This window comes from Engraulis encrasicolus, chromosome 6 (assembly GCF_034702125.1).
Source record: "Engraulis encrasicolus isolate BLACKSEA-1 chromosome 6, IST_EnEncr_1.0, whole genome shotgun sequence".
In the NCBI taxonomy this organism is placed as follows: Eukaryota; Metazoa; Chordata; class Actinopteri; order Clupeiformes; family Engraulidae; genus Engraulis; species Engraulis encrasicolus.
Window position 1 is genome coordinate 1,106,618 of NC_085862.1, and position 15,000 is coordinate 1,121,617.

Consider the following 15,000-nt stretch of genomic DNA (forward strand, 5'->3'; position numbering starts at 1 on the left):
CTCTCTCTCCTCTTCTCTCACTCTCTCTCTCTCTCTCTCTGTCTCTCTCACATCTCTCTCTCTCTCTCTCTCTCTCTCTCTCTCTCTCTCTCTACCTCTCTCTCTCTCTTCCTCCTCCTCTCTCTCCCTCTCTCTCCTCCTCCTCCTCTCTCACTCTCTCTCTCTCTCTCCTCCTCTCTCTCACTCTCACTCTCTCTACCTCTCTCTCTCCTCCTCCTCCTCCTCCTCTCTCACTCTCTCTCTCACTCTCTCTCTCCTCTTGTCTCTCTCTCCTCTTCTCTCCCTCTCTTCTCTCCCTCTCCCTCTCTTCTTTCCCCCTCTCCTCTTCTCTCCTCCTCTCTCACTCTCTCTCTCTCACTCTCTCTCTCCCTCTCTCTCTCCTCTTCTCTCACACTCTCTCTCTCTGTCTCTCTCACATCTCTCTCTCTCTACCTCTCTCTCTCTCTCTCTCTCTCGTTCTTTTTCGTTTCCCTGCTCTATTGCCCGACACCCCCGACCCAAAAAACAGAAAGAAAAAAAACGAAAATGACCTTTCTCCCTGCTGCTGCTGCTGCTGCTGCTGCTGCTGCTGCTGCTGTGGTTATTGACATGACCTGTACAGGGGAGCGTTGCAAACAGGCAGACTCAACATCAGCTGATAAACCTTGAAAATAAATGATCGCACAAAAAGTGCCGAGAGGGAGACGGCCAACCCAGCAGGCACAGCAACTGTATGAGGAGGATGTCATGGTATGAGGAGGATGTCACGTGTGCGCGTTCGTGTGGCTGTACTGTGTGTGGGATGTCCAAACCATGTTTAAATGTACTGTGAGGGTTTTTTTAAATTTCACAGGCAATGAAGGCCAATGAATGTTTACATTTGTACTTGTGATTGCCTCTTAAAATGTCTTAAACTTCTTCATGCAGAGACATCTGTCATCTGCTGATGATGTTATTTTGTCTCGTCTGTAATGAGCAGTGACTTTGCAGTGGCCAGCGAGGGTGGTGGCAATTTTTTGGACTCGTTGGAAACGTTGCCAATCGAGTAAAATTGAGTTCTGATGAGCCCTTCCAAAGAGGTATCATCCGCTCACTTGCTGCTTGTTGCGGCCTTGAGGTTGGTGAGATGGGCATGTTGCTATGGTAACTAAGCAGCCTTGGCCTACAGTAGTGGTTAAGGAGATGGGCTTTAGATCAGAGGGTTGTAGGGTCAAATCCCACCCTCCCACTTCATGGCTGAAAGGCATCTAACCACATACTGCTCCAGGGACTGTAAGTCTCTTTGGATAAAAGCGTCACTGAAGTGTAATGTAATATAATTGAGACTTGTTGTGGTGTGTCTTCCTGTGTAATGTAATGTAATGTATTGTAATGTAATGTAATGTGACTCGTTGTGGTGCGTATGTAATGTCATGTGATGTGACACGTTGTGGTGTGCATGTAATATGTGCCTATGTGGTGCCTATGTAATGTCATGTGATGTAATGGGTAACTGAGACTCGTTGTGGTGTGTCTGCCTGTGTAATGTAATGTGATGTAATATGATATAATGTAATGTAATTGAGACTCGTTGTGGTGTGTCTGCCTATGTTATGTATTGAGACTCGTGGTGTGATGATACGTTGTGGTGTGTCTGCCTGTGTTATGTATTGAGACTCGTTGTGGTGTGATGACTCGTTGTGGTGTGTCTGCCTATGTAATGCAATGTGATATAATGTAATGTGGTGTGATGACTCGTTGTGGTGTGTCTGCCTGTGTTGTGGTGTGTCTGCCTGTGTAATGTAATGTAATGGGTTATGCCATGTGACTCGTGGTGTGTCTGCCTGTGTCGTTGTGGTGTGTCTGCCTGTCTACACTTGCTGTGTGTGTGTGTCTGTAATATAATGTCATGTGTAATGTAATGTAATGTAACAGAGTGATGTTGTTGTGGTGTGTCTGCCTGTCTACACTTGCTGTGCAGAACTTCCGCACCTGTACAGCAGGCACAGACAGGCAGACACATGACAGCCCGCCAGCCAATAGGAGACAAGGGGGACATGACGGACACCACCAGCAGCCAATAGAAATGTGGTATCATGACGGACACCACCAGCAGCCAATAGAAATGTGGTATCATGACGGACACCACCAGCAGCCAATAGAAATGTGGTATCATGACGGACACCACCAGCAGCCAATAGAAATGTGGTATCATGACGGACAGGAAACATGTATGTTTTTTTTGGTCAGAAAATCAATAAATTACAAATACTGTGTTACTGTGTAAATAATGTGTTATGCAGCACACATGAAAATGGACGTGATGTACCGCATGTGTGCACTCTCATATACAGACAAAATACAAGATAAAAAAATGTATCCACTCTGATATACTGTAAATGAAGGGTTTATTTGCAAAACGATGTATCTCCATTTTGTAGAATGTTGGGAAATTGACCTTTTGTATTCGGCATTCCATTGAGAACAGTCATTTTCAATAATAAAATGCAAAAGTCAAAAAATGGAGATACACCGTTTTGCAAATAAACCCTTCAAATGTAGATGACAAAACAATCATCCTGAAGACTGCGTTGTATGATGATACGATACCATTATTTTTATGTGATTAAAGTTATTAAATAATCAAACCAAATGCTCATTTCTCTTAAGAATGGCTTGGCTTCAATAGCATTCCCATTTAAACACAGCATACACAAAGTGCAGTCATCACCACACCGCACCACACCACACCAAACCACCACCACAACCCTAACCCTGACACCAACACCATAACTAGGGCTGGGAATCTATCCAAATTTCCTGGATCGATTCGATTCCGATTCAACCCATTTATGCCTACAATTTTAAGACTGGCTATAAAAACCTAAATATCTCCTTTGAAGCCCACACAAACATGAAATACCATGATAGCCAACACGAATGTGGAAGAGAGCCACAGGATGTGCTTGAGAAAATGGCGCCTGTAATCATCTGCCAAAGTTGTGAATCGATACCACACTTTTCGAACTTGAATCGATATTGGATCGCGATTCGATCTTTTGAACCCAGCCCTAACCATAACCACCACAATCTGAACCCTGACACCAACACCATAACCACCACACCACCACAACCCTTTCCCTAACACCACATCACATCACCACAACCCTAACCCTACCCTAACCCTAACACCACACCACCACAACCCTAACCCTATCCCCAACACCACACCACCACAACCCTAACCCTATCCCCAACACCACCCATACCCTTCAGCTCATCATCCTGGAACCAGGAGAGGTTTTAAAGACGTAGGGAAACGACCGTTCCAACTGTTGTCGTTCAGAATTTTCCCGAGTGGAGCACGACTTTACACGAGTTTACACGAGTGAATAAAGTGAATCTGATTGGTCGTTTATCAAGAGGGCGGGATTGTTGAGGCGGAGAAGGTGCGCAAGCATGTTTTGACTGTGGCCGGTTTCTCTTAGCAACGGGCCAACGCCAACGACGCTATCAAGAAGGAACGCGACATGGAAGAGGCCGCCAGGGTGGAAGAAACTTTCTCTGTAGAAGGCATACGACCATAATGTTTGAGCCCTTGCCTCGTCGCAACGCTAGTACGCCAGCCGAAGACACAGACGTCCAACCCCGTGAACACTGGAACGTAACTCAATGGAGAGCAATACAATACAATACAATACAATACAATACAATACAATACAATACAATATTATATAAATAGTTAAGTGCACTGTGTAATATTTTTCGTAGTTAATTTCCAGAATTTCTGCTGCCTATTCATAAAGGTTACCTTTTTCATGAATACTTATCACCACTATCAAATTCTAAGTACTCATTATGATTGGTAAAAAAAAAGACATTTCATACATGAAAAGGTGAATATTCTCCATTGTCTGCCATTTTGAATTGCCAGAAATAAAAATAAAAAATGCTGAAAAACTTGCTATGCTTTGGTCATACTACTGTAGTAAATATTAGTTCATTATTCAGTAAATATTCATGAAAAGATCATATTTGCCAATGGGCAGCACTGTTTCAATGAGCAGCATATTTGCGATACCTACTTTGTCTATTATCCTACACAGGGCACCTTTAAGTTTAGTAGTGGTGTCAACAATATTCGATTCGGCAATGCAATGCAATGCAATGGCAATGCGGGGCATGCACAATTCAATTCAATGCGGGAAGTTCCATAATCAATGCGGCAATTTTTTTACATTTCAAATACTTCCGTGGATATTTCAGGAGCAAATGAATGTTAAATGAAATAAAAGCACTTCAAAGCATTGAAAACTGCAAGACTGATACAGAAAACAGCCAATAAAATGTTGCTCAGTATCTGACCACTTGTATTGCCTCATCATGAAACATTTGCTTTGCTTTCAGTAGAAATGTAATGCATTGCAATGCATTGTAGAATTGAATTGAATTGAATCGGATCACTACCTCACGAATCGTAATCGAATTGAATGGTGAGGGCAGTGCCAATGCACACCACTAGAGGGCAGTGCCAATGCACACCACTAGAGTTTAGTGATGTTTCTTCACCTCCTCATCCTCGAACCAGGACAAGAGCTCAGACGCTGTTTTTGCCACGTCTTACTGTATAATAGCTTTCAATGGGACAAAATACTACACACTACTAGGCTACGTGAGGATTAGAGATGAGTAGAGTTAGTTTAGTGAGATTAGTAATGTTATCCTCATCTCGTCATCCTTGAACCAGTACAAGCTCTCAGACGCCATTTTTGTAGTTCAATAGCGACGTCTTATAAAGGTTTTCAATGGGAGAAAAGACTACACACTAGGCTGGTGATGCTATCCTCACCTCGTCATCCTTGAACCAGGACAAGCGCTCAGACGCCGCTTTTGTAGTTCAATAGCCACGTCTTATAATAGCTTTCAATGGGAGAAAAGACTACACACTTTAGTGATGTTATTCTCACCTCATCATCCTTGAACCAGGACAAGCTCTCAGTGGTGAGAACGAACCAGCAGAGCCGAGCACCGCCCTTAATGATGCTGATATTGCTGATGGTCAACCAGCCTTTACGGATGACCTGCAGAGAGAGAGAGAGAGAGAGAGAGAGAGAGAGAGAGAGAGAGAGAGAGATGAGGGGGGGGGAGGAGAGAGAGGGAGAGAGAGAGAGAGAGAGCGAGGGGGAGAGAAAGGGGGAGAAAGAGAGAGAGGGAGAGAGATGAGGGGGGGGGAGAGAGGGAGAGAGAGGGAGAGAGAGCGAGGGGGAGAGAAAGGGAGAGAAAGAGAGAGAGAGAGAGAGAGAGAGAGAGAGAGAGAGACAGAGAGAGGAGGAGAAGAGGAAGAGAGATTTGAGCAGAGCAGGAGAGAGAGAGAGAGAGAGAGAAAGAGAGAGAGAGAGAGAGAAAGAGAGAGAGAGAGAGAGAGAAAGGGAGAGAAAGAGAGAGAGAGAGAGAGGAACGCAGAGCAGAAGGCCAGTAATTAGAGGTCACCTGTCAGTCAACCAATAGGGTGTTGACATCGAAAGAAGAAGAGTGAAGACAGCCAATGAGAAGAAGTGATGGAGGGATGTACTGAGATGTGGAGGAAGGAAAATGTCCAAAAAGATTCCTTACACCGAAAAAAAAACCACAAATTCCATGCAAAAAGGAAAACACTTGGAAGAAATTGAATAAATCACATGTCTACTGACACGTTAGCTCATTTGTAGATTCCCATGGAGATGACAGAGACAGGTCTGGAAGGGAGGGGCGGTGGAGGGTTGAGAGGAAGGAGAATCATTGCAACGTCAGCAATTGTACGGACGCGGGCCACCGTGCAGAGAGCTGTCAGAGATGCCCTGCTCATGAGATCCCCCGCTCATGCACTGGAGAGGAAAAGGAACTAAGAGGGGAAGGACGCGGAGGACCCAGAGACCAAAATAAAAGAGAGAGATAAAGGCAGACGGGAGAGGAGAGGAGCGGAGCAGGCCGGGGGGGGGGGGGGGGGGGTCAGACAGGAGAGGGGCGGGGGCCGTGGGGCAGAAGAGAGGTTCAGAGGCAGCAGGCCGGTGGCCGGGGGGCCCGGGGGGCCGGGGGGCAGAAGAGAGGAGCAGCGAACGGGAAACAGAGAGCTGAAGTAGGCAGAGGAGGGAGATGACACAAACATCCTGCTCCTCTCCAACTCACACACACACACACACACACACACACACACACACACACACACACACACACACACACACACACACACACACACACACACACACACACACACACACACACACACGGGCAATGACACAGTTTACAGTTCCATCCTCTACCAGCTGACATAGAGAGTAGAGTAGAGAGTAGAGTAGAGTAGAGTGGAGAGTAGAGTAGAGTAGAGTAGAGTAGAGTAGAGTATTCAAGTAGAGTAGAGTAGAGTAGAGTAGAGTAGAGTAGAGGAATAGAGTAAAGAGTACAGTAGAGTAGAGTAGTAGAGTAGAGTAGATTAGAGTAGTAGAGTAGAGTAGAGTAGAGTAGAGTAGAGTAGAGTAGAGTAGAGTAGTAGAGTAGAGTAGAGTAGAGTAGTAGAGTAGAGAGTAGAGTAGAGTAGAGAGTAGAGTAGAGTAGAGTAGTAGAGTAGAGTAGTAGAGTAGAGTAGAGTAGTAGAGTAGAGTAGAGTAGAGTAGTAGAGTAGAGTAGAGTAGTAGAGTAGAGTAGAGTAGTAGAGTAGAGAGTAGAGTAGAGTAGAGTAGTAGAGTAGAGTAGTAGAGTAGAGTAGAGTAGAGTAGTAGAGTAGAGTAGAGTAGAGTAGAGAGTAGAGTAGTGTAGAGTAGAGTAGAGTAAAGAGTACAGTAGAGTAGAGAGTAGAGTAGAGTAGAGTAGTAGAGTAGAGTAGTAGAGTAGAGTAGAGTAGAGTAGAGTAGTAGAGTAGAGTAGAGTACAGTAGAGTAGAGTAGAGTAGAGTACAGTAGAGTAGTGTAGAGTAGAGTAGAGTACAGTAGAGTAGAGTAGAGTAGTAGAGTAGTAGAATAGTGGAGTAGAGTAGAGTAGAGTAGAGCAGTGTAGTAGAGTAGTAGAGTAGAGTAGAGTAGAGTAGAGTAGAGTAGAGTAGAGTAGAGTACAGTAGAGTAGAGTAGAGTAGAGTAGAGTAGTAGAGTAGAGTAGAGTAGAGTAGTAGAGTAGAGTAGAAAGTAGAGTAGAGTAGAGAGTAGAGTACAGTAGAGTAGAGTAGTAGAGTAGAGTAGAGTAGAGTAGTAGAGTAGAGAGTAGAGTAGAGTAGAGTAGAGAGTAGAGTAGAGTAGTAGAGTAGAGTAGAGTAGTAGAGTAGAGAGTAGAGTAGTAGAGTAGAGTAGAGTAGAGTAGAGTAGAGTAGAGAGTAGAGTAGAGTAGAGAAGTAGAGTAGAGAAGTAGAGTAGAGTAGAGAGTAGAGTAGTAGAGTAGAGTAGAGTAGAGTAGAGTAGTAGAGTAGAGTAGTGTAGAGAGTAGAGTAGTAGAGTAGAGTAGAGTAGAGAGTAGAGTAGAGAGTAGAGTAGAGTAGAGTAGTAGAGTAGAGAGTAGAGTAGTAGAGTAGAGTAGAGTAGAGTAGAGTAGAGTAGAAGAGTAGAGTAGAGTAGAGTAGAGTAGTAGAGTAGAGTAGAGTACAGTAGAGTAGAGTAGAGTAGAATAGAGTAGAGTACCGTACAGTACAGTAGAGTAGTAGAGTAGAGTACAGTAGAGTAGAGTAGAGTAGAGTAGAGTACAGTAGAGTAGAGTACAGTAGAGTAGAGTAGAGTAGAGTACAGTAGAGTAGAGTACAGTAGAGTAGAGTAGAGTAGAGTAGAGTAGAGTACAGTAGAGTACAGTAGAGTAGAGTACAGTACAGTAGAGTAGAGTAGAGTAGAGTAGAGTAGTAGAGTAGAGTAGAGTAGAGTAGTAGAGTAGAGTAGAGTACAGTAGAGTAGAGTAGAGTAGAGTACAGTAGAGTAGAGTACAGTACAGTAGAGTAGTAGAGTAGAGTACAGTAGAGTAGAGTAGAGTAGAGTAGAGTAGAGTACAGTAGAGTAGAGTACAGTACAGTAGAGTAGAGTAGAGTACAGTAGAGTAGAGTACAGTAGAGTAGAGTAGAGTAGAGTAGAGTACAGTAGAGTAGAGTACAGTACAGTAGAGTAGAGTACAGTACAGTACAGTAGAGTAGAGTACAGTACAGTACAGTAGAGTAGAGTAGAGTAGAGTAGAGTTATAAATAAGTGCAGTGACTGATGACTGATGAGGGGACAGGAGGAAGTCTTGCACTACAGATGACGTAAATAACTATTTTTATACCACAACTATCCTCTTATTTTTATACCACAACTATCCTCTTATTTTTATACCACATCTATCCTCTTATTTTTATACCACAACTATCCTCTTATTTTTATACCACATCTATCCTCTTATTTTCGCATCTATCTTCTTATTTTTATACCACATCTATCTTCTTATTTTTATACCACAACTATCCTCTTATTTTTATACCACATCTATCCTCTTATTTTTATACCACAACTATCCTCTTATTTTTATACCACAACTATCCTCTTATTTTTATACCACAACTATCCTCTTATTTTTATACCACAACACAACTATCCTCTTATTTTTATACCACAACACAACTATCTACTTATTTTTATACCACATCTATCCTCTTATTTTTATACCAAAACTATCCTCTTATTTTTATACCACATCTGTCTTCTTATTTTTATACCGCATCTATCTTCTTATTTTTATACCACATCTATCCTCTTATTTTCGCATCTATCTTCTTATTTTTATACCACATCTATCTTCTTATTTTTTATACCACATCTATCCTCTTATTTTTATACCACATCTATCCTCTTATTTTCGCATCTATCTTCTTATTTTTATACCACAACTATCCTCTTATTTTTATACCACATCTATCCTATCCAGAAGGGGCAGAGAGGGCAGAGAGGGGAGCAGAAGGGGCAGAGAGGGGGGGCAGAGAGGGGGAGCAGAAGGGGCAGAGAGAGACCCTTCCCTTTCTGGACCCCTCTCTGCCCCCCCCCCCCCCTCCCTTTCTGGACCCCTATCTGTGTACAATACATTATACAGGGGTGATGGTGAAAAAAAATGCTGAGCCTGAACTTTTTTCCCCTGCTGTAACGACGACGACAAGATACTGCATAGTGGCGTAACGTAGGCCTATTTTGACACATTATTCAAACGTTTAATAACCTGTGTATGACCATTATTCAAGCCTGATAGTAGAAGAAATACGAATAACCTAATGACTAATTATTATCAATGTTTTTATTTTTGCAAAATCTGTCAAGCCTGAAATCAGGCATGGAGCCTGGATACTATCAGCCCTGAATATAGCAACTGGATAAAGCACCAGGCTTCCAGCGCTGCCACATACCCCCCACTAGGGGTGGGCGATATGGCAAAAATGATGTATCACGATTTTTTAACATGAAATCACGATTTCGATTTTTTATCACGATCTTCCATCCAAAAAATAAAAACAACAAAAAACAACTTTCATATACTTGCAATTTGTAATTTGCAGTCAATAAAATGTCAACACACTGATGATACTCTCATAAAGTGTACAATTGGAATACAATAATGTAAAGAATAAAGTGAAGACAACAACACAAGTGAGAAAACGTCACTCTGATACTGATAATAAACATCCTCACTGCAAGACGATCTATACGATTTCTCCACTTTGGCAGATTCGAGACGATCTTTTACTCAATATCGCGATTCACGATATAATATCGTCATATCGCCCACCCCTACCCCCCACCCTGATAACCAATAACATCTCTGCTTTCCACACATGCCCCACCCTGATAACCAATCACATCTCTGCTTTCCACGGTGTGTATTATACGTGTAACTATCTGAAATGCCGAAACCAAATTAAATTCATTAATCTTTGATGTTCAAGAGGACAGAAACTCTAGATTATATAACACACACAGCAGTTTACATGATGCGGTTGGCATGAGAGAACTCTAGATTATATAACACACACAGCAGTTTACATGATGCGGTTGGCATGAGAGAACTCTAGATTATATAACACACACAGCAGTTTACATGATGCGGTTGGCATGAGAGAAGATGCGAGTATGTGTTGTAACCTGCACCACTCATAATTCTTGTGATGACCAAAGTTTTGCCTTCAAGTCATATTTTCTATATATTAATGTGTATGAGGGCCAACGGTAATAAACATTTGAAATTATCTCGAGGAACGAATAAAATGGCTCGCGGGAGAGGAAGAGGAGAGGAGGAGGAGGAGAGGAAGAGGCGAGGAAACAAGAGCTCAGTCCATCATGGAGGAAAGGAGAGGAGAGGAGAGGAGAGGAGAGGAGAAGAGAAGAGGAGGAGAGGAGAGGAGAGGAGAGGAGAGGATAGGAGGTGAGAGGAGAAGAGACGAGAAGAGGAGGAGAGGAGAGGAGAGGAGAGGAAGGGAGAGGAGAGGAGAGGAGAGGAGAGGAGAGGAAGAGGAGAGGAGGAGGAGGAGAGGAAGAGGCGAGGAAACAAGAGCTCAGTCCATCATGGAGGAAAGGAGAGGAGAGGAGAGGAGAGGAGAAGAGAAGAGAAGAGGAGGAGAGGAGAGGAGAGGAGAGGAGAGGAGAGGGGAGGAGAGGAGAGGAGAGGAGAGGAGAGGAGAGGAGAGGAGAGGAGAGGAGAGGAGAGGAGAAGAGAAGAAAGAACTGAGCAGAGACATTTCCAGTTTGGGCCCTCGGGATACACGTGGTCACGTTGAGAAGTCGGACCTAACACAGTCAGACTCCTATGGGGTGGAAGCGGAGCCTCGTCTGGGCCTCACACAGTCAAGACTCCTATGGGGTGGAAGCGGAGCCTCGTCTGGGCCTCACACAGTCAAGACTCCTATGGGGTGGAAGCGGAGCCTCGTCTGGGCCTCACACAGTCAAGACTCCTATGGGGTGGAAGCGAAGCCTCGTCTGGGCCTGGAACGGGGGCCTGGACCTGGCACACAGTCAGACTAACCAGTGAAAGCGATGCCTGGACCTGGCACACAGTCAGACTAACCAGTGAAAGCGATGCCTGGACCTGGCATGCAGTCAGACTAACCAGTGAAAGCGATGCCTGGACCTGGACCTGGCACACAGTCAGACTAACCAGTGAAAGCGATGCCTGGACCTGGCACACAGTCAGACTAACCAGTGAAAGCGATGCCTGGGCCTGGACCTGGCACACAGTCAGACTAACCAGTGAAAGCGATGCCTGGGCCTGGCATGCAGTCAGACTAACCAGTGAAAGCGATGCCTGGACCTGGCACACAGTCAGACTAACCAGTGAAAGCGATGCCTGGACCTGGCACACAGTCAGACTACCCAGTGAAAGCGATGCCTGGACCTGGCACACAGTCAGACTACCCAGTGAAAGCGATGCCTGGACCTGGCACACAGTCAGACTAACCAGTGAAAGCGATGCCTGGACCTCCTGGGCCTGGACCTGGCACACAGTCAGACTAACCAGTGAAAGCGATGCCTGGGCCTCCTGGGCCTGGGATGCAGTCAGACTACCCAGTGAAAGCGATGCCTGGGCCTGGGATGCAGTCAGACTACCCAGTGAAAGCGATGCCTGGACCTCCTGGGCTTGGCATGCAGTCAGACTAACCAGTGAAAGCGATGCCTGGGCCTCCTGGGCCTGGACCTGGCACACAGTCAGACTAACCAGTGAAAGCGATGCCTGGGCCTGGACCTGGCACACAGTCAGACTAACCAGTGAAAGCGATGCCTGGGCCTGGACCTGGCACACAGTCAGACTAACCAGTGAAAGCGATGCCTGGGCCTCCTGGGCCTGGACCTGGACCTGGCATGCAGCCCTGAGGGGTCTCAGGTGACACTAATGCAAATATTACTCAAGAACTCAAGCACTGTGGCATTAAAATGTACTGTAATATAATGTGGATATTAAAATATAATATCATGTGTGTATTAAAATGTAATATATTGTGTCTATTAAGATGTAATAGAATATGCCTAGAGTATTAAAATGTGATATAATGCGCCTATTAAAACGTAATATGTGGATATTAATGTAATTTTACAATGTAATATAATTTGGGGTTGAACTCTGAAGGAGAAGGGCAAGTGAAAAGCAGCACCATCAGAACTCATTCTTGACGAAAAAAAAAAGAAAAGAAAAATGTTTCGCAATATGATGTCTGTAACAGGAAGTCCGAGTTTAGTTTGGCGTAGGCTGCGCTGCGTGCTGTTCGCCAAAAGCCATAACGCCGCCTAAACAGCTATGGGCTCGGGATGTAGAGGAGAAGAGGAGAAGAGGAGAGGAGAGGAGAGGAGAGGAGAGCATGAGGAGAGGAGAGGAGAACATGAGGAGAGGAGAGGAGAGGAGAACATGAGGAGAGGAGAGGAGAAGAGGAGAGGAGAGGAGAAGAGGATAGGAGAGGAGAGGAGAGGAGATAACATCAGGAGAGGAGAGGAGAGGAGAGAAGAATAGAGGAGAAGAGAAGAGGAGGAGAGGAGAGGAGAGGAGAAGAGAAGAGGAGAGGAGAGGAGAGGAGAGGAGAACATGAGGAGAGGAGAGGAGAGGAGGACATGAGGAGAGGAGAGGAGGAGGAGAGGAGAGGAGAGGAGAAGAGAAGAGGAGAGGAGAGGAGAGGAGAGGAGAGGAGAAGAGAGGGGAGAGGGGAGGAGAGGAGAGGAGAGGAGAGGGGGGAGAGAGGAGAGGAGAGGAGAGGAGGAGAGGAGAGGAGAGGAGATGAGAGGAGAGGAGAGGAGGAGAGGAGAGGAGAGGAAAGGAGAGGAGAGGAGAGGAGAAGAGGATAGGAGAGGAGAGGAGAGGAGAAGAGAAGAGAGGAGAAGAAGATAGGATAGGAGAGGAGAGGAGATGAGAGGAGAATAGAGGAGAGGTGAGGAGAGGAGAGGAGAGGAGAGGAGAAGAGGAGAGGAGGAGGAGAGGAGAGGAGAGGAGAGTAGAGGAGAGGAGGAGAGGAGAGGAGAGGAGAAGAATAGAGCAGAGGAGAGGAGAGGAGAAGAGAAGAGAAAAGGAGGAGAGGAGAAGAGGAGAAGAGAAGAGAAGAGAAGAGAAGAGAAGAGAAGAGAAGAGAAGAGAAGAGAAGAGAAGAGAAGAGAAGAGAAGAGAGGAGAGGAGAGGAGAGGAGAGGAGGAGAATATAGGAGAGGAGAGGGGGAGGAGAAGAGTAGAGGAGAGGAGAGGAGGAGAGGAGAGGAGAGGAGAGGAGAGGAGAGGAGAGGAGAGGAGGAGGAGAGGAGAGAAGAGGAGAGGAGGATAGGAGGAGAGGAGAGGAGGATAGGAGGAGAGGAGAGGAGAGGGGGGGAGAGGAGATGAGAGGAGATGAGAGGAGAGGAGGAGGAGAGGAGGAGGAGAGGAGAGAAGAGGAGAGGAGAGGAGAGGAGGAGGAGAGGAGAGGAGGAGAAGAGGATAGGAGAGGAGAGGAGGAGAGCATGAGGAGAGGAGAGGAGAGGAGGAGAGGAGGAGGGAGAGGAGAGGAGAGGAGAGGAGAGGAGAGGAGAGGAGAGGAGAGGAGAGGAGAAGAGAGGGGAGGAGAGGAGAGGAGAGAAGAGGATAGGAGGAGAGGAGAGGAGAGGGGGGGGAGAGGAGATGAGAGGAGAGGAGAGGAGAGGAGGAGGAGAGGAGGAGGAGAGGAGAGAAGAGGAGAAGAGAGGAGAGGAGAGGAGGAGGAGAGGAGGAGAAGAGGAAAGGAGTGGAGGAAGAGGAGAGGAGAGGAGGAAGAGGAAGAGGAGAGGAGAGGAGAAGAGAGGGGAGGAGAGGAGAGGAGAGGAGAGGAGAAGAGGAGAGGAAGAGGAAAGGAGAGGATAGGAGAGGAGAGGATAGGAGAGGAGAGGAGAGGAAAGGAGAGGAGGAGGAGTGGAGAGGAGAGAAGGGAGTAGAGGAGAGGAGAGGAGGAGGAGGGGAGGAGAGGAGAGGAGAGGAGAGGAGAGGAGAGGAGAGGAGGAGGAGAGGAGAGGAGAGGAGAGGAGAGGAGAGGAGAGGAGGAGGAGAGGAGGAGGAGGAGAGGAGAGAAGAGGAGAGGAGAGAGGAGAGGAGGAGGAGAGGAGGAGGAGAGGAGAGGAGAGGAGAGGAGAGGAAAGGAGAGGAGGAGGAGTGGAGAGGAGAGAAGGGAGTAGAGGAGAGGAGAGGAGGAGGGGAGGAGATGAGAGGAGAGTAGGGGAGGAAAGGAGGAGAGGAGAGAAGGAGAGGAGAGTGGGGGAGGAGAGGAGGAGAGGAGAGGAGAAGAGAAGAGGAGAGCAGGAGGAGAGGAGAGGGGAGGAGAGGAGAGGAGAAGAGGAAACGAGGAGAGGAGGGGAGAAGAGAGGAGAGGAGAGGAGAGGAGAGGAGAAGAGGAGGAGAGGAGAAGAGGAGGAGAGGAGGATAGGAGAAGCCTAGACTGCTATGGGTTCAGGATGTATTTGTTTGTTGAAACTATATCCATCTGCTCTGCGCGCCTCAAACACTACCACCACAAAACACGATGACAGACAGACAGACAGACAGACAGACAGACAGACAGACAGACAGACAGACAGACGGACAGACGGACAGAGAGACAGACAGACAGACATCTAGAACTCTTGCAACTGATCTGCTCAGAACAATACAAGGAGGCTTGACGTTAGGAAGAATAGTGAACAGCAGAGGAGGGAGTTGAAGTTTAGAAGAATAAGAAGAATAAGAAGTGGGCAGGCGAGGAGGGAGTTGGAGCCCAGTTGTGTCCTGAGTTTTTTGGGATTTCTTGATTTTCATGCCGACAGGGTGAAAAATGTGACAGGTCTGGTTAGCATCTCTCTCTCTCTCTCACACACACACACACACACACACACACACACACACACACACACACACACACATCCAACACCCCCTCCACACACACACGCAGACCCACCCACCCACACACACACGCAGACCCACCCACCCACACACACCCACAGACACACACACATACAGACACAGACACACACAACACACACAAACACACAGAGACAGACTCAAAGAGAAAGCGGTTCGGTACAGTTCGGATGGAGACAGCATGACAGGCTTACAGAAACTGGACTCGTACAAT

General features: G+C 46.3%; 1 protein-coding gene across 5 annotated transcripts in view; it reads right to left on the reverse strand.

The window, feature by feature from the left end:
- Positions 1-15,000, reverse strand: part of LOC134450592 (dynamin-1-like) — a 117,744-nt gene that overhangs the window by 31,724 nt on the left and 71,020 nt on the right. For 2 of the 5 annotated variants that reach the window (XM_063200439.1, XM_063200438.1), the window contains exons 15-16: positions 14,998-15,000; positions 4,926-5,039 (exon numbers count right to left, since the gene is read on the reverse strand). The exon at positions 14,998-15,000 is cut by the window's right edge and continues 24 nt beyond it. In XM_063200439.1, coding sequence (XP_063056509.1) covers positions 4,926-5,039; positions 14,998-15,000 — 117 coding nt within the window. Of the gene's footprint in view, positions 1-4,925; positions 5,040-14,937 lie in introns of those variants that run through there. The other 3 variants (XM_063200443.1, XM_063200440.1, XM_063200444.1) reach the window with 3 other exon arrangements.